Genomic DNA, 25,711 nt, shown 5'->3' with positions numbered 1-25,711 from the left:
GATGCAGTGTGAGTAGGTGCCTCGTGCTCCCGCCACGGTGCCTTTTCCACCCTCAGACTCTGAGTCAGAATAAAGCTGTCTGCCCTTACTTTGTTTCCTTAGGTTTTCTGTCACAGAACCAAGAAGAATAACAGATGCAGAAAGCTGCTGTCACACAGCAGGACATAAACCTGGCCTTGTGGTTGTTCAGCATCGGACTGCTGAGAGGCATGAAAGAGTGTGCAATAGCAGCTAGAAAAATCCTAGATATAGTGTGTGTGTGTGTGTGTGTGTGTGTCTTTCTGTCTGACTATCTGTGTCTCTGTCTCTGCCCCCCCCCTTTTTGGGATATCTCTCTTCACCCAGAATGGTAGTTCCAAACACAGTCCCCCCTCCCCAAACTGTCACTATACTCTCTGGTTACTTCTACCTTCTCTGTCACTACAGCTTTGGCTGCTACCAGCTACCTTCCGTCAGGCTGACTGACCCCAAGGTGGGGTCGACTGACTCCAAGGTAGGGTGGAGGCTGACTTTCAGGGGCCTGATTCTTTCTGATGGAAACCTCCCCCCTCCCCACTCTTTTCTGTCTCCGGAGCTGTGTGCTGTCCTGACTGGCCCAGGCTCCTGCCAGACAGCTCTACAGTTCCCAGTCACCAGGCCAAGGCCAACCATGCATGCTTACAAACAGCCATTTCCAACTTCCCAAATTGTCTCTAATAACTTATTTTTCTTATAATATGCTTCACATATTTTGTGCCTTATCAAAAATCCTGTGTTTTGATTTAGTGTAATATTTTGTTCAAAAAAAAGTAGTTTTCAGGATTTCAAAAATGACCAACAAAAAAACCCCAGCTTTTCTACTTCATAACAAAGTAATTCATGATTCAAGGCTGATTAACATTGCTCTTATAGCTCTTGCTACTAACCTAATTTCAAAGGGAAAATCTTTGTTTAATAGGTTGGCAAATTAAGTTGTTAATGTTACTAAGTCTCATGATGTTAACAAACAAGATAAACTGAAAAAAAAATAGTAAGAAAAAAGAAAGTATCCAAAGGATGTCACAAGACGTTTCTTAAAGGACTCTCTGTGAGCTCAGACCTTGCCCTAAGCTAAGATGGCTGGGGACGAAGCTGGGAATCCTGAGTGAGCTCCTGGGTCTGAGTAAGCTACATGAGGTGGGAGATGAAACAGTGCAGACGGATATGTGTTCAATGATCCACAGCTACTTTGGTTTGCTTCTGGTAATATTTACAAACACTGACCAAAGAGATTGTGCTCAATCAGAATGACTACATGAACAGCTGGCAGATTGGGGCATGTTTAAAACTGTCTGTTCTTTGTGCCTACCCTATATCCAAATGTCAAAACAAAAATAAAATAAAAAACAACTATTGATTTTTATAAATATTGGCCTGTTCATTCTAACATTTATAACGTTGTTGTTGTTGTTGTTGTTGTTGTTGTTGTTGTTTTGGTTGGTTGGTTGGTTGGTTTTTGGAGGCAGGGTTGCTCTGTATAGCTCTGGCTGTCCTGGAACTCACTTTGTAGACCAGGCTGGCCTCGAACTCAGAAATCCGCCTGCCTCTGCCTCCCAAGTGCTAGGATTAACACTGCCCAGCCCTATAACGTATTTTATGTGTTTTCCTTTTGGGTAAAACTACTGCTGGATGATCACTACCTCAATCACAGTCTTTAAATTGAACTTCAAATTCCTTTCTCTCAGCCACCACCTTCATGTCTTTCAAATACAGTGTTTTAATTATTTTAATTTCAGTATGTCACATATGAAAGTGTTAACTTCAAGCACAAAGGACAAAACCGAAAGGTTCAGACCAGATTGCAGGGGCTAATAGATCCATATACTCGGAAATTCCTTTCTTGAGCCTCTGATAGCTATTTCTCCCTCCTGTAAGCCTGTCTTCCTGATTAAACCTCATCATTATCAAGTGGAAGTTAAGCTCTTAACCACAGGCCTCCGAAAGCTACATCTGGGGTGGGATTTAGCAAGCTGCCCCTGCCCTGGTAGCCCTTCAACCACGGACATGTGTAAGTGTAGAGAGGAAAGAAGTTATAAATCCCAAACTCAAATTATCTAGGGCTAATTAGCATTTTAATAGTCAATCCATTACCTTCTCTTGGCATTATTGTGTCTAAAACTGCACACTGAAATTAGCTCCAGAGACATTTATAAAAATCCACTTCTTTTAAGACTTACCTTCACCCTCTGAGGACTTTCCGACAGCCTCCCTTAACCCACCTTCAAATATCAAAACCACACCCTTCTGAGTGCCGCCCCACCCACTTCCCTCCCTCTTCTTAACAAATTGAATCCAAAAGTTTCACAGCTCTTCATCTACACCAGGTTACTCCTTAAATATGTTTTTATTCGCAAACCCACAGCCTCTCCCTCCGTTCTGCCAAGTGATCCATCCAGAATGCTGTCAATTATGCGACTTAGACTCTGAGCACAGATACTGGGCCAACCAGAGATGGACAACCAAGTAAACATGGGATAAAGGGTGGGAAGCCCAACCTAATCTCCCATATCTGTGTCCTTGTTTAGCTTAAAGCACTCAGACTTGAGTCTACACCTCACTTCCATAAACCCCATATCCTGCATCCCCTCCTGTCCTCTCAAGTCATTTTACATATTTGTAAACAATTACAACAAAATCTGGCAATGTTGGATTATGGCTTGTTTCTTTAAGACTCTGGTCATTCTAAGAGGCCAGATCTCACAGCCTAAAGAAATCAGGCCCTGTCAGTCTCCAGGGAACATTGAAACATACAGGTCTCAGCAGGAAAACACAAACCCAAGGAGACCTGACCTCCCTGAAGCCCTGGTCCCTAACAGACAGTAGCAATGACAGAGCAGTGTCGTTTCCCTCCATCTCTGGAGTCCTTGACCCTGAGTTATGTCAGGTTCATGCCTTTAAGCCATGGACTCCCCTGGGAAAGATTATAAAAGTCAACCATTCTCTATGTCCCTGGGGTTGAGGGCCTCCGGATGGCTCACTCTAGGACCTGGGCTCCTTCCTAGAGATACAAGCAAGTAAAGAGTCTGTGTTTTCTCAGAAATTCAGTATGGAACCTGTTTCCTGAGGCGGCTGTCTCTCTCACACACCCAGTGCTTCAGTCATCAAGTCCTCTTCTCTATTTAACAAGCACGGTATGAAAATGTGCAGTTTGGCAAGGTAAGGCGGGTGAACGCAGACAAAATTGTAGGCTGGGTGGCCAGCACGGCTGCATTATTAAGCAGGTTATTGCAATTAAAGAGAAGTCAGACAACATCTGGAGTTAGCAGGACATGGCAGCATCTTCCACAGGATGGACTGACAGGCTTGGGAAAGAAAAGAGAAACAGGGTTGTGGAGGCTTGCACCAAAGTTCCAGGAAGCTTCCAAGTCCAGCAGAATATAGCAGGATCAGATTCCTTGTAAAGAGGCCCTGAGAGGGACAATCTCTCTCTCTCTCTCTCTCTCTCTCTCTCTCTCTCTCTCTCTCTCTCTCTCTCTCTCTCTCTCCCTAGTGAAGATTCAGGATAAGATTACTAAATAGCATAAACTGTTAGCTAAGAACCCTTCTGGGACAGAAAAGCCACTGTGTTATTCTTTGGATATCACCAACTCCTTGGCCAGCTAATTCCTACCAAACTTACCCTGTGGTTAACCAATCTATGTGTTCTAGGCAAAGGAAGAAACCTAAAGGTAGCATATATGGGATGTTGCTTTGTAATCACCTGCCCTGTGTGAAAGCCCTGGACTCAAATCTCCAGAGCTGCAAAAAAGAAGAAAAGGAAGACAATTTGGAGAGAAAGTATTTATAATGTGGGGAAAAAACCTGAAATGATGGCCATTTATTTAAAGGCTGCAATACTCAGCATTTACATCTCAGGGTTCCTGCTACTCAACTGACTTACCAACTTAGAAATACCGTAATGACCATTTCTTTTTAAGGTCACTACTTTGCGACATCCTTTGATTACTGCAAATTGACACTGCAGCCAAGGGGGGGGGGGGCGGGGGGAAGAGTGGTGGGAGACAAGAAGATAATGATAAGGACATGAAACAAAGAAAGTAAAAGTGGAGAATGTTGGTCCTCCCTTCTAACCTGAACAGCTCAAACACACATCTGCCCTCCCCACAGCTTGGCAGCCCAGCAGCAGCACACAGCAGAGACCAACAGGAAAAGCAGCCACCTGGTCCTCTCCCAGGGCCCCAGGCTGCAAGCTGTCTGGTGTCAGAAAGTCCACTGCAGACAACATCTTTGCACGAATGCGACTTCTCTCCTGTACACTGTTTGCTTTAACCTACATAAGCTATTTAGGGATAGACCAGCCAACCTTGTTACTTCCATGAGCTATGGTCCTAAAAGAAAGAATTTATGATAGGAGAAAAGCAGAGACCTAGCATATCAAACCAGGTAGTGTATGATACCAGAACCAGCCCTGGGGTTCTGCAGTCAGGCAGAAGGAGAAGCCGGGTGCCCCTTCCCAGCCAGCCAGCTACAGTTTTAGAAGTTGTCAGGGGGGAAAAAAAGGAGGGGGAAGAGGAGATGTCTTGTTTTCACTGTTGGTTTCCCTTTTGCTTTTGACTCCCAAAGGTAAACTTGATGTCAGAACTTGTGGTCTCATCTTTAAAAAAACCATCTGGTACCCTAGGAAAGGTCCAGCATGCAACGCTTTTCCATCCATGTCCCAGGGTAGATGTTTAGGACGGGAGGACTAGCAAGTAGAAGACAGGTAAAGCAACATTTTAATTTGCCTGCTATAGATGCCCAGGGCTGTCTCTGAGCTAGGCTGAAAGGAAGCCGGACCTGTCGGCTGTTTGGAAGTTGCTGCCCTGTCTGTCTGGAAATCTCATTCCCTAGAGACTGTCTGTCTGCAAAGCTGGCTGGTTCAGGGCTAGTGACACCCTGACACCAGGACTCACACCAGGGAGCTAAAAGCTGGTAGTGCTCTCTGAATCTACAAACAGGGCACCTGGGTGCCCTGCTGCTCTAGGTATTTAATGTAGGTCAGATTGCCCCCATATCATTAGAGTTCTTAAAAATAACCTTGCTGACAGGAAAACACATCCCAAACAAGCCTCCCGGGGTGGCAGAGAGACAAATTGTTCTTTTAAGCCGCTGAAAGCATGGCTGCCAGCGAAGGCAGTGACAACAATTAGGACGACACCTTAAAACTACACTGGAAAAGGGGTTAGATTTTCAGGTGCGGGGAGGCGGCCTAAGCCACAGCAGCAGCGGTCGCCATCTTGGTCCGAGACCCGCCGAACTTAGGAAAATAGTCTGAACAGGTGAGAGGGTGCGCCAGAGAACCTGACAGCTTCTGGAACAGGCAGAAGCACAGAGGCGCTGAGGCAGCACCCTTTGTGGGCCGGGGACAGCCAGCCACCGTCCGGACCGGAGGACAGGTGCCCGCCCGGCTGGGGAGGCGGCCTAAGCCACAGCAGCAGCGGTCGCCATCTTGGTCCGAGACCCGCCGAACTTAGGAAAATAGTCTGAACAGGTGAGAGGGTGCGCCAGAGAACCTGACAGCTTCTGGAACAGGCAGAAGCACAGAGGCGCTGAGGCAGCACCCTGTGTGGGCCGGGGACAGCCGGCCACCTTCCGGACCAGAGGACAGGTGCCCGCCCGGCTGGGGAGGCGGCCTAAGCCACAGCAGCAGCGGTCGCCATCTTGGTCCGGGACCCGCCGAACTTAGGAAATTAGTCTGAACAGGTGAGAGGGTGCGCCAGAGAACCTGACAGCCTCTGGAACAGGCAGAAGCACAGAGGGGCTGAGGCAGCACCCTGTGTGGGCCTGGGACAGCCGGCCACCTTCCGGACCGGAGGACAGGTGCCCGCCCGGCTAGGGAGGCGACCTAAGCCACAGCAGCAGCGGTCGCCATCTTGGTCCGGGACCCGCCGAACTTAGGAAATTAGTCTGAACAGGTGAGAGGGTGCGCCAGAGAACCTGACAGCTTCTGGAACAGGCGGAAGCACAGAGGGGCTGAGGCAGCACCCTTTGTGGGCCGGGGACAGCCAGCCACCGTCCGGACCGGAGGACAGGTGCCCGCCCGGCTGGGGAGGCGGCCTAAGCCACAGCAGCAGCGGTCGCCATCTTGGTCTGAGACCCTCCGAACTTAGGATATTAGTCTGAACAGGTGAGAGGGTGCGCCAGAGAACCTGACAGCTTCTGGAACAGGCAGAAGCACAGAGGCGCTGAGGCAGCACCCTGTGTGGGCCGGGGACAGCCGGCCACCTTCCAGACCGGAGGACAGGTGCCCGCCCGGCTGGGGAGGCGGCCTAAGCCACAGCAGCAGTGGTCGCCATCTTGGTCCCGGGACTCCAAGGAACTTAGGAATTTAGTCTGCTTAGGTGAGAGTCTGTACCACCTGGGAACTGCCAAAGCAACACAGTGTCTGAGAAAGGTCCTGTTTTGGGCCTTCTTCTTCGGCCAGGAGGAGGTCCAAATACAAGATATCTGCGCACCTTCCCTGTAAGAGAGCTTGCCAGCAGAGAGTGCTCTGAGCACTGAAACTCAGAGGAGAGAATCTGTCTCCCAGGTCTGCTGAGAGACGGTAACAGAATCACCAGAAGAACAATCTCTAAACAGAGTCAACTATAACTACTAACTCCAGAGATTACCAGATGGCGAAAGGTAAACGGAGGAATCTTACTAACAGGAACCAAGACCACTCACCATCACCAGAACCCAGCACACCCACTTCGCCCAGTCCAGGGAACCCCAACACACCTGAGAACCTAGACCTAGATTTAAAAGCATATCTCATGATGATGGTAGAGGACATCAAGAAGGACTTTAATAAATCACTTAAAGAAATACAGGAGAACACTGCTAAAGAGTTACAAGTCCTTAAAGAAAAACAGGAAAACACAATCAAACAGGTAGAAGTCCTTACAGAAAAAGAGGAAAAAACATACAAACAGGTGATGGAAATGAACAAAACCATACTAGACCTAAAAAGGGAAGTAGACACAATAAAGAAAACTCAAAGCGAGGCAACACTAGAGATAGAAACCCTAGGAAAGAAATCTGGAACCATAGATTTGAGCATCAGCAACAGAATACAAGAGATGGAAGAGAGAATCTCAGGTGCAGAAGATTCCATAGAGAACATCGGCACAACAATCAAAGAAAATGGAAAATGCAAAAAGATCCTAACTCAAAATATCCAGGAAATCCAGGACACAATAAGAAGACCAAACGTACGGATAATAGGAGTGGATGAGAATGAAGATTTTCAACTCAAAGGTCCAGCAAACATCTTCAACAAAATTATTGAAGAAAACTTCCCAAATCTAAAGAATGAGATGCATATGAACATACAAGAAGCCTACAGAACTCCAAATAGACTGGACCAGAAAAGAAATTCCTCCCGACACATAATAATCAGAACATCAAATGCACTAAATAAAGATAGAATACTAAAAGCAGTAAGGGAAAAAGGTCAAGTAACATATAAAGGCAAGCCTATCAGAATTACACCAGATTTTTCACCAGAGACTATGAAAGCCAGAAGAGCCTGGACAGATGTTATACAGACACTAAGAGAACACAAACTGCAGCCCAGGCTACTATACCCAGCCAAACTCTCAATTATCATAGAGGGAGAAACCAAAGTATTCCACGACAAAACCAAATTCACGCATTATCTCTCCACGAATCCAGCCCTTCAAAGGATAATAACAGAAAAAAACCAATACAAGAACGGGAACAACGCCCTAGAAAAAACAAGAAGGTAATCCCTCAACAAACCTAAAAGAAGACAGCCACAAGAACAGAATGCCACCTTTAACAACTAAAATAACAGGAAGCAACAATTACTTTTCCTTAATATCTCTTAACATCAATGGTCTCAACTCGCCAATAAAAAGACATAGACTAACAAACTGGCTACACAAACAAGACCCAACATTTTGCTGCTTACAGGAAACTCATCTCAGAGAAAAAGATAGACACTACCTCAGAATGAAAGGCTGGAAAACAATTTTCCAAGCAAATGGGATGAAGAAACAAGCAGGAGTAGCCATCCTAATATCTGATAAGATTGACTTCCAACCCAAAGTCATCAAAAAAGACAAGGAGGGACACTTCATTCTCATCAAAGGTAAAATCCTCCAAGAGGAACTCTCAATTCTGAATATCTATGCTCCAAATACAAGAGCAGCCACATTCACTAAAGAAACTTTAGTAAAGCTCAAAGCACACATTGCGCCTCACACAATAATAGTGGGAGACTTCAACACACCACTTTCACCAATGGACAGATCATGGAAACAGAAACTAAACAGGGACACACTGAAACTAACAGAAGTGATGAAACAAATGGATCTGACAGATATCTACAGAACATTTTATCCTAAAACAAAAGGATATACCTTCTTCTCAGCACCTCATGGTACCTTCTCCAAAATTGACCACATAATAGGTCACAAATCAGGCCTCAACAGATTCAAAAATATTGAAATTGTCCCATGTATCCTATCAGATCACCATGCACTAAGGCTGATCTTCAATAACAAAATAAATAACAGAAAGCCAACATTCACATGGAAACTGAACAACACTCTTCTCAATGATACCTTGGTCAAGGAAGGAATAAAGAAAGAAATTAAAGACTTTTTAGAGTTTAATGAAAATGAAGCCACAACGTACCCAAACCTTTGGGACACAATGAAAGCATTTCTAAGAGGGAAACTCATAGCTATGAGTGCCTTCAAGAAAAAACGGGAGAGAGCACATACTAGCAGCTTGACAACACATCTAAAAGCTCTAGAAAAAAAGGAAGCAAATTCACCCAAGAGGAGTAGACGGCAGGAAATAATCAAACTCAGGGGTGAAATCAACCAAGTGGAAACAAGAAGAACTATTCAAAGAATTAACCAAACGAGGAGTTGGTTCTTTGAGAAAATCAACAAGATAGATAAACCCTTAGCTAGACTCACTAAAGGGCACAGGGACAAAATCCTAATTAACAAAATCAGAAATGAAAAGGGAGACATAACAACAGATCCTGAAGAAATCCAAAACACCATCAGATCCTTCTACAAAAGGCTATACTCAACAAAACTGGAAAACCTGGACGAAATGGACAAATTTCTGGACAGATACCAGGTACCAAAGTTGAATCAGGATCAAGTTGACCTTCTAAACAGTCCCATATCCCCTAAAGAAATAGAAGCAGTTATTAATAGTCTCCCAGCCAAAAAAAGCCCAGGACCAGATGGGTTTAGTGCAGAGTTCTATCAGACCTTCAAAGAAGATCTAACTCCAGTTCTGCACAAACTTTTTCACAAGATAGAAGTAGAAGGTATTCTACCCAACTCATTTTATGAAGCCACTATTACTCTGATACCTAAACCACAGAAAGATCCAACAAAGATAGAGAACTTCAGACCAATTTCTCTTATGAACATCGATGCAAAAATCCTTAATAAAATTCTCGCTAACCGAATCCAAGAACACATTAAAGCAATCATCCATCCTGACCAAGTAGGTTTTATTCCAGGGATGCAGGGATGGTTTAATATACGAAAATCCATCAATGTAATCCATTATATAAACAAACTCAAAGACAAAAACCACATGATCATCTCGTTAGATGCAGAAAAAGCATTTGACAAGATCCAACACCCATTCATGATAAAAGTTCTGGAAAGATCAGGAATTCAAGGCCAATACCTAAACATGATAAAAGCAATCTACAGCAAACCAGTAGCCAACATCAAAGTAAATGGAGAGAAGCTGGAAGCAATCCCACTAAAATCAGGGACTAGACAAGGCTGCCCACTTTCTCCCTACCTTTTCAACATAGTACTTGAAGTATTAGCCAGAGCAATTCGACAACAAAAGGAGATCAAGGGGATACAAATTGGAAAAGAGGAAGTCAAAATATCACTTTTTGCAGATGATATGATAGTATATATAAGTGACCCTAAAAATTCCAACAGAGAACTCCTAAACCTGATAAACAGCTTCGGTGAAGTAGCTGGATATAAAATTAACTCAAACAAGTCAATGGCCTTTCTCTACACAAAGAATAAACAGGCTGAGAAAGAAATTAGGGAAACAACACCCTTCTCAATAGCCACAAATAATATAAAATATCTCGGCGTGACTCTAACGAAGGAAGTGAAAGATCTGTATGATAAAAACTTCAAGTCCCTGAAGAAAGAAATTAAAGAAGATCTCAGAAGATGGAAAGATCTCCCATGCTCATGGATTGGCAGGACCAACATTGTAAAAATGGCTATCTTGCCAAAAGCAATCTACAGATTCCATGCAATCCCCATTAAAATTCCAACTCAATTCTTCAACGAATTAGAAGGAGCAATTTGCAAATTCATCTGGAATAACAAAAAATCGAGGATAGCAAAAACTCTTCTCAAGGATAAAAGAACCTCTGGTGGAATCACCATGCCTGACCTAAAGCTTTACTACAGAGCAATTGTGATAAAAACTGCATGGTACTGGTATAGAGACAGACAAGTGGACCAATGGAATAGAATTGAAGACCCAGAAATGAACCCACACACCTATGGTCACTTGATCTTCGACAAGGGAGCCAAAACCATCCAGTGGAAGAAAGACAGCATTTTCAACAATTGGTGCTGGCACAACTGGTTGTTATCATGTAGAAGAATGGGAATCGATCCATACTTATCTCCTTGTACTAAGGTCAAATCTAAGTGGATCAAGGAACTTCACATAAAACCAGAGACACTGAAACTTATAGAGGAGAAAGTGGGGAAAAGCCTTGAAGATATGGGCACAGGGGAAAAATTCCTGAACAGAACAGCAATGGCTTGTGCTGTAAGATCGAGAATTGACAAATGGGACCTAATGAAACTCCAAAGTTTCTGCAAGGCAAAAGACACTGTCTATAAGACAAAAAGACCACCAACAGACTGGGAAAGGATCTTTACCTATCCTAAATCAGATAGGGGACTAATATCCAACATATATAAAGAACTCAAGAAGGTGGACTTCAGAAAATCAAATAACCCCCTTAAAAAATGGGGCTCAGAACTGAACAAAGAATTCTCACCTGAGGAATACCGAATGGCAGAGAAGCACCTGAAAAAATGTTCAACATCCTTAATCATCAGGGAAATGCAAATCAAAACAACCCTGAGATTCCACCTCACACCAGTGAGATTGGCTAAGATCAAAAATTCAGGTGACAGCAGATGCTGGCGAGGATGTGGAGAAAGAGGAACACTCCTCCATTGTTGGTGGGATTGCAGGCTTGTACAACCACTCTGGAAATCAGTCTGGCGGTTCCTCAGAAAATTGGACATAGTACTACCGGAGGATCCAGCAATACCTCTCCTGGGCATATATCCAGAAGAAGCCCCAACTGGTAAGAAGGACACATGCTCCACTATGTTCATAGCAGCCTTATTTATAATAGCCAGAAACTGGAAAGAACCCAGATGCCCCTCAACAGAGGAATGGATACAGAAAATGTGGTACATCTACACAATGGAGTACTACTCAGCTATTAAAAAGAATGAATTTATGAAATTCCTAGCCAAATGGATGGACCTGGAGAGCATCATCCTGAGTGAGGTAACACAATCACAAAGGAACTCACACAATATGTACTCACTGATAAGTGGATACTAGCCCAAAACCTAGGATACCCACGATATAAGATACAATTTCCTAAACACATGAAACTCAAGAAAAATGAAGACTGAAGTGTGGACACTATGCCCCTCCTTAGAAGTGGGAACAAAACACCCATGGAAGGAGTTACAGAAACAAAGTATGGAGCTGAGATGAAAGGATGGACCATGTAGAGACTGCCATAGCCAGGGATCCACCCCATAATCAGCATCCAAACGCTGACACCATTGCATACACTAGCAAGATTTTACTGAAAGGACCCAGATGTAGCTGTCTCTTGTGAGACTATGCCGGGGCCTAGCAAACACAGAAGTGGATGCTCACAGTCAGCTAATGGATGGATCACAGGGCTCCCAATGGAGGAGCTAGAGAAAGTACCCAAGGAGCTAAAGGGATCTTCAACCCTATAGGTGGAACAACATTATGAACTAACCAGTACCCCTGAGCTCTTGACTCTAGCTGCATATGTATCAAAAGATGGCCTAGTCCGACATCACTGGAAAGAGAGGCCCATTGGACACGCAGACTTTGTGTGCCCCGGTACAGGGGGACGCCAGGGCCAAAGGGGGGGAGTGGGCGGGTAGGGGAGTGGGGGTGGGTGGGTAAGGGGGACTTTTGGTATAGCATTGGAAATGTAAATGAGCTAAATACCTAATAAAAAATGGAAAAAAAAAAAAAAGATTTTCAGGTGCACCCAGGTAGTTCCAGAACAACCCATGGTGAGAAACAGTGACTAGCAGGCTCCAGACACCTTTCAGTGCATGCAGTGCAAATCATCCCCCGCCTCTTCTCCCTCCCACACTGTAACACTTTGCCATTATCGCCTCTGACTCTTTCAGCCCCCAAACTATCTCCCCTTGCTCCTCCCAGGCATTCCTTTCTTTCTTAAGAGCAAGCACGTCTCCCTATCTCCCAAACATGCAACTTCCCTGATGGATCAAACCAAGAAAAAGGGCTCGTTATCTCCACCCTTCTACCATGAAGATGCTCACACCACGAGGCCAGTTAGATAACCTTCATTTCCATGTTAATACAAATAACCATGTTTTCCAATGGTCTTAAGCGACCCCTATGAAACGGTCATTTGACTCCAAAGGGGTCAGGACTCTCAGGTTAAGAACCACTGAGCTACACTGCCAAGTTTTATGGCATCTCCTGCGGTTTCACAGAAAACACTTTACACTGTGACAGCAATCAGGGTTTCAGAGTGTACCTTAGGCTCTGCCCCTGTTTGCCAGGGTTCAGCTGAGACTGGTTTCAGAGTAAAAAGTAAAAAGTGTGTCCCTGAGATGGATGACGTCCTCCTGAAGATCCACATTCAGATCAATATAATAACCTGCAAATAATAAATGGAGCTTAAAATTATACCCAGATAGGTACTAAATAAGCACATTAAATGGAGAGAGTTAATTGATTAACATGCAGGCATCCTTTCCTCTAATAACCTGTGCCTCAAAAAGGACTTGAAATCCCTCCACTAATTAGACTTGGTGCTCCTTAATGGTAGTAAATAGGCCACATCATAATGCTTTGAGTTAGTGTCTCCTGGCTCTGTAATTCTCCCTAGTTCAGTCCAGAAAATATTCTCAACTAAATTCTAGGACATAACTGTCCTTGACCTATGGAGATGGTGACAGTCCTTTCCAGAATACCACAAGAAAGGTTATGATGCCACTGAGCTAACAAGTCCTCCCCTGACCTTCTCTCTCCCCCTGGCTCCTTCTGTAAGCCATCAGACAAGGGCCTTTCCTACTTTTCTCACTGCCAGAGTTCCAGTCACCTACTAGTCATGTTCTGAACTTTGGTTTCCCCCAACTCATGTGTTGGACCTTGGGTCATAGTAAGAGTTTGTAGACCTTTTACGGGGTAATTAGGTCACAATTACCTAATTTTAGGGCTTAATCTTTATGAGGGGGATTGGTAACCTAAGAGAAGCTGCCAAGTGTACTGCCTGTCCCCATTGTATGAAGACACAGCAAGGAAGCATGGTCTATGAGGCTGAGGGTCCCTGCCAGACACCAAGTGTGTTGATGTCTTCACATTGAATTTCCCATCCTCCAGAACTGTGAGCAATACATGTCTATTGTTTCTAAATCTAAGATATTTTGTGCTGACATCGAGAACAGACTAAAGGCCATGGGTAAGATGGCTAAATGGTTAAAGCACTTGGTGCACAAACCTGAGTTCAATTCCTAGAACCCACATAAAGATAAAAGAAGAGAACCCCACTAAGTTGTCCTCTGACCTACACACACACACACACACACACACACACACACACACACACACATACACACACACACACACCATGTGTAGGCCTGGGTCATAGACATGCTGTTTGCGCTATGGGATCTCATGATGTTGATGCTTCACAAAGTTATACTTCTTTCAACCCTGAACATGAGAGTAAACAATAAGCCTTCATCCTATTAGAGACTTCCGGTGCACGGCAAGAGGGATGCCACGCACACACAGGGGTTATAGCAAACATAAACCACAGAAGCTGCATTTGGAGAGGACTCCTCGGGAGGTGCTGAGGCATAGTCCTGAGGTGCACTAAGGATCAGAGGCACAGTGCTCCAGCCCCTCCCATAGGCTTGTGTGGCTGAACACTTCCTGCCCAGCTCATGGCATTATTTCCTGCCCAGCTCATGGCATTATCTGAGGAGAATCTTTAGGAGATGGAGCCTTGGTGGAAGAAGTGGACCAAAGACAGACAGCCTATCTCTACCATCTCTCCCCACCCCATACACCTCTCTCTCTCTCTCTCTCTCTCTCTCTCTCTCTCTCTGTGTGTGTGTGTGTGTGTGTGTGTGTGTGTGTGTGTGTATTATTTAACACAGCTGACTCAATTCCCTGTTCTCTCTGCTTCCTGGCTGCTGACAAAGCAATGTGACCTTTGGTTCCTGTAGCCAAGCCTTCCCCTCCAGGGTGGAAGGCATGACCTTGAACTGTGAGTAAGTCCCTTCCTCCTTAAAGAAACAAAACAAAACAAATAATTTTTACAAATAAATATAGTAGTATTGGTAAGAAGTGCTTCTCAATCAGTGCTCTGGGGGAGGGCTTGAGGGCTGTGGGGGAGGGGTTGAGTGCTCTGGGGGAGGGCTTGAGGGCTGTGGGGGAGGGGTTGAGTGCTCTGGGGGAGGGCTTGAGTACTCTGGGGGAGGAGTTGAGTGCTCTGGGGGAGGGCTTGAGTACTCTGGGGGGAGGGGTTGAGTGCTCTGGGGGAGGGCTTGAGTGCTCTGGAGGAGGGGCGAAGGGCCTTCCAAAGTAAGAGGAGCTTAGGGAATGGAGGACAATACTGAGCCAACCAGGTACCTTGTATAACCTCCCAGCCACATGCACACAATCTTGCTTCTATCCACAGCTGGGGGTTGGAGACTCTTTGAAGATCCCCTTTTTCCATCTGGGAGAATCATGAACAGCTGGAGACTGTGTTCAGATCCATTCTGGAAACACATGTGGATTCTTAAATTCTTTATTTTCAAGCTACTACTGCATCCATGTGATAGCCTCCTATGTATGGCCTAAGTACACACCTGTGCTGAGAACAGACGTAAAGGACTTAGAGGGGTTTTGGTGAAATTCCTTCTAGATGAATAGTCTATGACAAAATACTAACTTACTTCTTACATATGTCATTAACTCTACATGTGCATCTGTTTTCAAAAGTTATGGGTATGTATGTGAGCATCTACACACTTGTGTGTGTACAGTGGATACATAATAGATAGATGGTAGTGATTAATAGTAAGTTGATAGATGATGCTGAGCAGATAACCTGATCAGCAGGTAGATTAAAGAGATAGACATGGAAAGACAGATATATGTAATAATAAGATATGACACTTACAGACCTTATAATTTGTACATCAAAGCCCTAACTGCTAACACTTGAATGTGACTACATTGGAAACCGTGTTGGTTGAATAGAGGCCATCTGATAGATATCCCTGAAAGAGATGGGAATACACAAGGGTACACACACAGAGGGACTAATTGTGAGCAGACAGCAGAAGGACAACCATCAGAGAGCCTGTGACAGGGCCTTCCCTTAAGGTCCTCAGTGGACCATGCATGTCCGTTGTTTAAGCTCCCCCCCCACACACACACACACCTGTAATATTTTATAGTGCAAGCAAACTCATGTAAGTGCTAAATTAATTTGAGGGAAAAACTGTTCTCTTTGATGAATTAAACTGCCATTTGAAACGAAACTGTCATTTAACTGAATTAAACTGAATTTGAAAGTCCATTATTCCTGACTTACTTTATCCCAATTATTCTTACGGCAATGAAACAATAAATATACTTTTGAAAAGAAAGCTATCTCCAATCTGTCATTAATCCACCCTCTTCCATGCCACCTTCAACAGGTACACGAAGTTCCCACAAGAATGTTCTAAGGAGTGCCTGCTCTAAGCAAGTTAAAATTAGTAGGAGAAAGTTCAAATCAAAACACTGTAAGCTTCACTGGGAGAGACTTAGTGGAGATTTAAAAGTCCAGGCCTGTACACTCTAGATTTCAGGCTTATATTTGGGATTGTTCTCACCCCTGCTGACCTTCAGCCCTCAGACACACAGACACACATGCACTCAGGCACACAGAGGAAGACAGACAGACAGACACACACACAGGCATATGCAGACACAGACAGCAGACACACACACACACAGGCATATGCAGACACAGACAGACACCAGTAGTAAAGAGCATCATGACAGCATGATGACATAGAAAACAGATGCAAAAGTATCTTTAAGAAAAGAGTCTCAGGGCTGGCGAAATGGTTCAGTGGTAAAGAGCACTGGCTGCTTTATCAGAGGACCCAGGGTCAATCCCTAGCAGCCATATGTCAACTCACAACTGTCTGTAGCTCTAATTCCAGAGGCTCCAACTCCCTCACACAGACATACATGTAGGCAAAATAGCAATGTACATAAAATAAAAATAATTTTTAAAAGAAAGAAAATAGTCTCGGTATGGTATAGGAACCCAAGCTGAACACAAAGATGGTCCTCAAAGCTTCTGCCCATTTTCTTCTATCTCCCAGCTCTCCAGACTCTGGTCTTCCCTTCTCTAGAGAATGGGGTTGACATGAAAAGTTTCCTCCTCTGGGATTGAAATATTTCATTTTACAGGGAAGCTCCTTAAACAGAAAGGTAAACAACTCAAAATAGCTTCAGGAAGTCCCTGAAACTCACCAGAGTCACCAGCTTCCCTCCCTGCTTTCCAGAGTAAACGATAAAAGCTAGGAGTCACCCTCAGACCCTAGAAAGCTAAGCTGCAGAGACTGGAAGAAGCAGAAAGCACCTGAGCTGCCTCGAAGAGGTTTAGAGCAGGGTTGTGTGGAAAGGACACTCTGGAACCTGTTGAGATGCCTGCGGGCTGCGCAGTGTGCTCCAGGCCCCCAGCTTTGTGAGCTGTCACCCATGCTGGGGTAGGCCTTGAGGATGCAGCTTTGAGTTATTTCTGCTCCTGTAAGTAACCACTCACCCATACTCCTGTAAGTAACCCCAATAAAACTCATTGGTTTACTAAGTTGGACTTTTGTGGTACCCATACTTTGTGGGCCCCCTATCTGGGGTGAGTAGTGTATGTGTTCCATCTCCCTGGGAAGAGTTTTGTCACACAACAGGGGCAATGCACCACGTCTCCTCTACCATGGTACCCTGTCCAACTACCTTAGCACATGGGATCGCTTTCCTTCTCTCAAATTCCATGATAAATTACTTGAATTTCTTACTCATGAGAGTGTAGTAGTTTGAGTGAGGAATGTCCACCATAGAGGCAGGTATTTGAACACTTGGTCTCCAGTTTATATTTTCACTGGGGAGATCTGGCAGGTATGGTCTTACTAGAAGGTATGTGTCACTTGGTTATATACTACCTCACTCAGCTGCAAGTTTGTTCTCTCTACTTCATGTCTTCTGTTAAAGGTGGAACTCCTAAGATAAGAAAAAAAAATTAAAAAAAAAAAGATAGAACTCCAGCCACCATGTCTAGCACTTGGCTCCCTCTCATGATTGATTCTTATCTTTCTGGAACTGTAAGCCCAAATAAACTTTCTTCTTCAAGTTGCTTTTGGTCATAGTGTTTTATTGTACCAACAACAACAACAACAACAAAATAGCTAACAGGGTCAGCACAATTCAGCTCTCAAGAGATCAGCCTGGTGCTTACCCAATACTTGTGCTGATTTATATAGCTGTAGTTCTAAAACACTGTGGCCAGGTGAAATAAAACTTTAAACACAGGGCATTTGTGTGGCCCTGGGGAAGCACTCTGTTAAGTTTTAATTATTAGAGTTTTTGAAACATTTGGCACAGACTATAGTAAGTGGAATAGACTGAATTTTAAATCACTTGCTAGGTGACTTGTCAAAAATAGCTTACTTTATATTTCTTTAGTGGTATCCATCTCCAAGCGGCACACACTACACCTACAGCCCAGAGGCAAACTGTGCTGTTGACAAGGGGGAAGGATCAGATCTTGTAAAAATAAGAGGTCGACACTGTGCAGCAAAGGAGCACTACTGCTTCATCTTGCAGGAAAGACCTGGCCAGGAGGGAGCAAGATGGGGCCTTGCAAAATAAGGGATACAAAGTAGTGCTTGCCACCTCTTGTCTGAGGGTCCCTGAGTCTCCAAGCATATATAGCTCATCTTCTTTGGGTGTCACTTTGACTCAGACTTGGTGGCCTGCTTTCTTTCTTTTTTTTTGTTTTGTTGTTGTTGTTATTGTTTGTTTGTTTGTTTTTTCGAGACAGGGTCTCTCTGTGTAGCCCTGGCTGTCCTGGAACTCACTCTGTAGACCAGGCTGGTCTCGAACTCAGAAATCCGCCTGCCTCTGCCTCCCAAGTGCTGGGATTAAAGGCATGTGCCACCATGTCCGGCGGCGGTGGTCTGCTTTCTATGATAGTTAACTGTAGATAGTAGACATAAATTTCTATGTGATGTCCATGGAGACTGTCATCTTGCTTTTGGTACCCCGAGCTCAGCCTCAGACTCCCAGGGATACAGGTTAACTCTCCTGCACCATTAGGATGTGTAGAAATTTGAAAATACTGGCATAAATATGACCCAAGCTTGTATAATGCTGCCCAGAGTTTCATCTTGAATGTCTGCTTTTTCAGTGGAATTGTGTTAATGTGTATGGGTTTCAAGGAAAGATGGGAAAGGTTTATGGTCACATTCTCTTATGTGTCACCTCATGTCTCTTGATCCACCTGTGGGCACTCTCAGCCACCTCTGCTTCCCACGACAGTAGTTTTGTTGTTACCAGGGGCATGGGTGAGGAGAGCAGACACACCTTTGAGGAGATGATTATGTGAAGCCTGTAAGTAAGTCATTCTTACCTGAAGGGCAATGCCATTTCCGCGACGTCCTCTAGTCGGGGAAGTAATGATATAGGTCTTGGTAGCAGAAGCAGAAGCCACAATTAAACCCACGTTTAACTTGCACAGTGTGAGCATCTCACAAAGAGATTCTCAACCTCCGCTTTTTCGCCTCACATCTAAGCAGCATTATCACGGACTGAACAAGCATGTTCACAAGGAAGGGGGGCAACAGTTAACACCTCGAAGGCTTTCTCTTTCTTTCTAGTAGGAATAAATATATTTCATACTCCAAGAGAGAAAGAAAAAGGTCACTTTGTACCTTAAACCAAAAAATATTTTTTGCATAAATCAAAAAAAGAAAAAAAAAACAGCATTGCGAGCTAGGAGTTAGACGGACTTCCTAGGCAGGAAGCAGGACCATGGCTAGCTAAGGAAGGTGGTAAATTTCCTCAGCCTCCTGACTTAAGACAAAAGCCTTGGCAGCTTTTGGGTCCCACCAGCAGCCTCCCTGCTGATGGACTGGTTCAACAAGTTCAAGGCTAGATTAGGACAAGTCACTCAACACTTATTAACCAGTCAACTCTCCTGTCTTCCAACTGACCAACCCTGAGTGGGCAGGAGGCGGGACATTTCTCAGATTTCTCTGCAGCCACCTGTTATGCTTCAGGTTTTGCCTGGCAGTAAAAATGAACTTGACCCAGACCTGAGGCACCTAGACCTTAGATGGATGCTAATTCTAATATTCCCCCCAAATGAAACCTTAACTGTGCTCTACCTCCTAAGGAAAACACATCTCCCCACCTGCCCCACATGGCTCTTTGCCAGGTTATTGTCTGTTCCTCCAGATCCTGTCTCGAACCTCCTTCCTCTAGACTTTTTGAAGTTGCCCCTATGCCCTAAGTAGGTTCTGCTCAGAATTGAACATGGAGTGGAGTAGACCCTGGGTTCCTCTGATCCTACACCACAGGGAAGGAATAGGTGATGGTTATGTGCAGAGCTCTAACTTCAGATCTCCTGTCTCTTGGTTCTGTAACTGTGCACCTGGACCTCACTCCTCTGCATCTGTCTCCTCATTCTTCCTGACACCCGAAAAGCTCCTCACAAATGTACATAAGGAATGGCATGTCTTTAGCAGTGACATGCAAGACTGTCTCTAGGCCTCACTTAGCTGGCAGCCTACTGAAACCCCAGGATGTCTACCACATGAATGTAGCTCATCAGGGAGGAACTGTGCTGTAATCTCTTCTCTTCTCTTCTCTTCTCTTCTCTTCTCTTCTCTTCTCTTCTCTTCTCTTCTCTTCTCTTCTCTTCTCTTCTCTCCTCTCCTCTCCTCTCCTCTCCTCTCCTCTCCTCTCCTCTCCTCTCCTCTCCTCTCCTCTCCTCTCTTCTCTTCTCTTCTCTTCTCTTCTCTTCTCTTCTTTCTCGTCTTTCTCTTCTCTTCTCTTCTCTTCTCTTCTCTTCTCTTCTCTTCTCTTCTCTTCTCTTCTCTTCTCTTCTCTTCTCTTCTCTTCTTTCTCGTCTTTCTCTTCTCTTCTCTTCTCTTCTCTTCTCTTCTCTTCTCGCCTCGCCTCGCCTCGCCTCGCCTCGCCTCGCCTCGCCTCGCCTCGCCTCTCCTCTCCTCTCCTCTCCTCTTCCTACCTCTGCCTCCACCCCCAACTCTTTGAGACAAGGACCCACTGTGTAGCCCACAATGGCCTCAACCATATCCCTGTACTTCAGTTTCTTAAGCAATGGAATTTACAAATCTATGCAATTCATCTGACTCTCTCTCTCTCTCTCTCTCTCTCTCTCTCTCTCTCTCTCTCTGTGTGTGTGTGTGTGTGTGTGTACGCATGTGTGTGCATGTTTGTGTGGGGAAGCAAGAGACTTCTTCTATTGCACTCCACCTTTTGGACACAGAATCTTTCTCAAGTCTGAAGCTCAGTGATTTCTAAAGGCTAGCGGGCCAGCGAGCCCCCTGTCTCTCCCTCTGTAACAGCTAAATCACAGCCGCAGCATCTGGCATTTTTAATGTGCATGCTAGGGACCTGAGTTCAGGCATCACACTTATCTGGCAAGTACTCTACTAACTACGAGTGTGCAGTGCCCAGGGAAGCCAGAAGAACTGTCAGATCCTCTAGGACTGGCATTATGGACAGTTTGGATGCTGGGAACTGAACCCAGGTCCTTTGGAAGGGCAGCCAGTGCTCTTAACCACCTAGTCATCTCTCCAGCCCTGTGTCCTCTATTTTAAAACTGTCTCTGAACCTTGATGTAGAGCTAGCACTTCAACCTGACTGTGTGCCCAAAATTCTAGGATTAGTATCTTTTGCCCATACAGTTCCCCTCAGATCTGTAGTCACTGCAGCTTTAATCAGTGTCTCCCACCACCATATATCTCTGTCAGAGTAAGTGGTACCAAGAAGGAAAAGGCACAGAGACAGAGCCCTACTTACTCGATTTGCCCCCGCCCCTCCCCCACCCCACCCTAGCCTGGCCTGTTGTTTGATATAGCAGGAGGTTGCCGTCCAAGATTCTACAAAGCTAGATGCACTTTATATTGTCTACCATGGTAGGGTTGGTGACTCCAATGTATCTGTAGGTCCTCTGCTGTATGGGGATAACGGTCACTTTGGCCTGAGACTAAAGGAGACAGACCATAGATGAGGAAGCGCCTCAGCGAGTCACTCTACAGATCTTTCAGATCCCAAACATTCAGATTTCAGTGGCTTCTGAGTGGTCAAATGCCCCCAGCATCAGCTAGCCAATAGAAACTGGGAGAATGTGAAACCGATGTCATTTGCAAAGTAAAAGAAGACCCTGGGTGAGCAGAGGCGGGTCAGCCTAGAGGGGAGGCTAGGAGAGCAGGATGAACAACACGGAAATAACACGCGATGCACATGCACACAGAGTGCGCGCACAAGTCTATTCTATTGAACCCCATGTTTTCAAAATGCTGGTTGCCACCTACGAGGCTAGCATCATTACCTTAATGACTCATCACTCACGTTTGTAGAAGTGTGGAGATGGCAAGCCCTCATCCACAGCCCAGTTAGCTATAAATTCCCTCTGGGAATGCTTTCCTGGGTAGTCCTGAGCCATCTTTTAAAAGCGTTTGTTCTGGGAGACTGTTTCCATCTTTTGAAAAGTCTCCTGGCTCTATTCCCCTCCCTCACACCTGTGCGAGGTGACTCTAAAACGCTTTCACTGTTCCAGGGTGCTAGCTACTCAGGCTTCAAACTGCTCCTTTCGGACTTCAAGACCTCTCCAAGTATTCTCCAAGTACTCTGCCTTCCGGAAGGAGCTAGTTATCCTCGCCCCACCCCCTTACCCCGTCAGGTCAGTACTGCCACCATGCTATTAACATCAGAGCCGGTCTGATTGGATGGATCCTCGCATCCCGGGGCCGTTTTCTGGTACCTGTTTATGCTGCTGTGCTCCCTGCCTGGAATCGCAGCGTTAGTTTTCAGATCTCTCTCCGCCCCCACGGTTAGCTTGTGGAGTCGGGTTAAAAAATATATACTTAGCTCTCTCATCTTTTTTCACCTGTGTGCTGGAAATACTACTACTTACTTGGGGGAGGGGACAGTTCCTTAAGGATTAATTTATGTGTGACAGTTCCTTTCTCTCTCTTCCCTGGATCGCCAGGGACACCTTCTTCCAAGCTTCTTTTGCTCTCAAAACATGCCCGATTGCTTCATCGTTGACAGGTTAAATCGAGTACAATATCCGGGGCTCCATGTCATCTAAAGCGCTGTGGGAACCGAAGCATCCATCAGAACAGTTTTCTGTCGCACTTGCTCTCAGAAGGCCTTCCCCGGTTCAGTACACAGAACGGGGCAGAGAAGGACGCAGCAGGGACTTGCAACTGCAGCCTCACGGGTAAGGTGACCCACCACCCGCTGGCTCTCCAATCTGAACAAACCTATCTACGCAGGTTAATCCTGAGAAACAGACACACTGCAGGGGGCGCGCATCCTGGGGCCGGGGGACCACACCCTTGGTCTGAAGGTGCAGGTTCCCCAGACCCTGGCGGCGGCGGGAAAGTTTCTCACCTGCGGCAGAGGGTGTGGCTGGGTCGTGGTGCCCTGCGCCCCCTGGATGCTCAGCTCAGCCCGCGGAGCTATATGCAGGATTTCCTGACTCCTTGGGCCGCAAGGGGTGATCTCAGCAGCAAAGCAGGCTTCGAACTTAGGAGTCCTTCAAAAGACCAGCAAGCTATTCTAGGTCTGAACCCCGATATAACTCTTTCCCACCCTTCTCATCTTCACCCACTCCAATCCCAACACGCATGCAGACTGAAAGGCACCCGGACCCCAGGCTAGCCCCTCACCCCGTCCTGTCCTGGGTTACCGCAGGCTTTACACGGTTCAGCTCCTCCGGTGCTCGAGCCTCACCGCCGCCGTGCCGCCGCCGCCAGTGAACAGAGCTGTGCAAGTCGCTCCCTGCGCCGCGGTGCGGTGGAGACGCGCGCTCGCGACCTAGCGGCGGAGGCGGCACTGGGCACAGAGGCTGTAGCTGAGCTCCTGAGCCGCCTTCCCAACCTTAGGGATCCACATGAACCACCACCACCCAGTGTGTGTAAGAACCTGCAACGAGCAAAGGAAAGAAAAGATGTCCAGGGACACTTTATCCTCTCCGGCTCTGTAGTGGGTGTCTTAAGGTCAGCTTTGGGTACAAGCTCTCATGAGCTGATCAAGATGAAATGGGGCCACATGAACAGAGAGGCCAGTTATTCTCAGCCTTGCGTTCAAGTTCAGCGAGGCTAGAGTTCTACAGAATGCACTGCTTCAATTACTATCTTGGATTTTGGGTGCCTCCTCCATACTATAGGTACAGATGCCAAGGGGCATCAAACACCCTTCAGACTGACCCCAAAGAGTTAGCAGGGGGCTGGGAGCAGGCTTCAAGTTAACAGCCATGCTCCCTGACAGACAGACGAAGTTCTGCATCTGTTTGTTCATTCAATCTGTATCCGGTGCCAAACACCAGCTTTCCAAAGGATGTATCTAGTAAAGAGACAGACAATAAACATTGCCAATAAATACAACTAGGGCTATTTGAGTAAAGTGTGGGCAAAAATACAAAAAGAAAATAGGGCAGTTGGGGAGCGGGAGTGGGGTGGGGGTGGGGGTGGGAGTGGGGGGTTCAGAGTTAGAGTTACTCTGTAACACGGAGGTGAGAGAACAACCAGGCTTGTGTATGGGGAAAGAACAATGCCTTAGAGCCAGTCTCTGAGATGTCCCTTAGTGTGTGTGTGTGTGTGTGTGTGTGTGTGTGTGTGTGCCACATGAGAAGATCCACGGCCATATTGGTTTTATAAATAAGAAAACATAAACTGAGCAGCAATGGTGCAATACCTTTAATTCCAGCACTCTTTGAATTCGAGGCTAGTCTGGTCCACAGAAAGAGTTCCAGGACAGCTACAGAAAGAAACCCAAGCGGGAAACTGAGAGGGATGCTGAGAGAACTGCATGGGAAGGCCCTGCCAGAAAAGGATTCCTGGAAATGATATCTGAGAAAGCTGATTCATAGTTTTTTTTAAGTAGTTTCACTATTTTTGTTTTGTTTTGTTTTTTCTCTTTTTTTATTGGGTATTTATTTCATTTACATTTCCAATGCTATCCCAAAAGTCCCACACACACTCCCCCACCCACTCCCCCACCCACCCACTCCCACTTCTTGGCCTTGGCGTTCCCCTGTACTGAGGCATATAAAGTTTGCACGACTAATGGGCCTCTCTTTCCACTGATGGCCAACTAGGCCTTTTTTTTGATTCATATGCAGCTAGAGACACGAGCTCCAGGGGGGTACTGGTTAGTTCATATTGTTGTTCCACCTATAGGATTGCAGATCCCTTTAGCTCCTTGGGTACTTTCTCTAGCTCCTCCATTGGGGGCCTTGTGGTCCAACCAATAGCTGACTGTGAGCATCCACTTCTGTGTTTGCTAGGCCCCAGCATAGTCTCACAAGAGACAGCTCTATCTGGGTCCTTTCAGCAAAATCTTGCTAGTGTATGCAATGGTGTCAGCGTTTGGAAGCTGATTATGAGATGGATCCCCAGATATGGCAGTCTCTAGATGGTCCATCCTTTCGCCTCAGCTCCAAACTTTGTCTCTGTAACTCCTTCCATGGGTGTTTTGTTCCCAATTCTAAGAAGGGGCAAAGTGTCCACACTTTGGTCTTCGTTCTTCTTTAGTTTCATGCGTTTAGCAAATTGTATCTTATATCTTGGGTATCCTAAGTTTCTGGGCTAATATCCACTTATCAGTGAGTACATATTGTGTGAGTTCCTTTGTGACTGGGTTACCTCACTCAGGATGATGCCCTCCAGGTTCATCCATTTGCCTAGGGATTTCATAAATTCATTCTTTTTAATAGCTGAGTAGTACTCCATTGTGTAAATGTACCACATTTTCTGTATCCATTCCTCTGTTCAGGGGCATCTGGGTTCTTTCCAGCTTCTGGCTATTATAAATAAGGCTGCTATGAACATAGTGGAGCATGTGTCCTTCTTACCGGTTGGAACATCTTCTGGATATATGCCCAGGAGAGGTATTGCGGGATCCTCCAGTAGTACTACGTCTAATTTTCTGAGGAGCCACCAGACTGATTTCCAGAGTGGTTGTACAAGCTTGCAATCCCACCAACAATGAAGGAGCGTTCCTCTTTCTCCACATCCTCGCCAGCATCTGCTGTCACCTGAGTTTTTGATCTTAGCCATTCTGAATGGTGTGAGGTGGAATCTCAGGGTTGTTTTGATTTGCATTTCCCTGA

At 45.6% G+C, this 25,711-nt stretch overlaps 1 protein-coding gene across 11 annotated transcripts in view; it reads right to left on the bottom strand.

Moving 5' to 3' along the window:
* Positions 1-23,429, bottom strand: part of Mrap2 (melanocortin 2 receptor accessory protein 2) — a 39,816-nt gene extending 16,387 nt beyond the window's left edge. Inside the window, exons 1-4 of one of the 11 annotated variants that reach the window (XM_006511175.3) lie at positions 23,268-23,429; positions 22,990-23,134; positions 22,508-22,688; positions 12,830-12,952 (exon numbers count right to left, since the gene is read on the bottom strand). Coding sequence is in view for 1 of the 11 variants with exons in the window: in XM_006511173.4 (XP_006511236.1) it covers positions 18,974-18,990 (17 nt within the window). In the remaining 10 variants the exon portion in view is untranslated. Of the gene's footprint in view, positions 1-12,829; positions 12,953-17,507; positions 18,438-18,973; positions 20,227-22,507; positions 22,689-22,989; positions 23,135-23,267 lie in introns of those variants that run through there. The other 10 variants (XM_006511174.3, XM_006511176.3, XM_030244385.1 and 7 more) reach the window with 10 other exon arrangements.
* Positions 23,430-25,711: the final 2,282 nt, after the last annotated feature.

The sequence above is a fragment of the Mus musculus genome, chromosome 9 (assembly GCF_000001635.26).
Source record: "Mus musculus strain C57BL/6J chromosome 9, GRCm38.p6 C57BL/6J".
Lineage (NCBI taxonomy): Eukaryota > Metazoa > Chordata > Mammalia > Rodentia > Muridae > Mus > Mus musculus.
The sequence above is the reverse complement of the archived record's forward strand: the minus strand, read 5'-3'. Positions and strand labels throughout refer to the sequence as shown.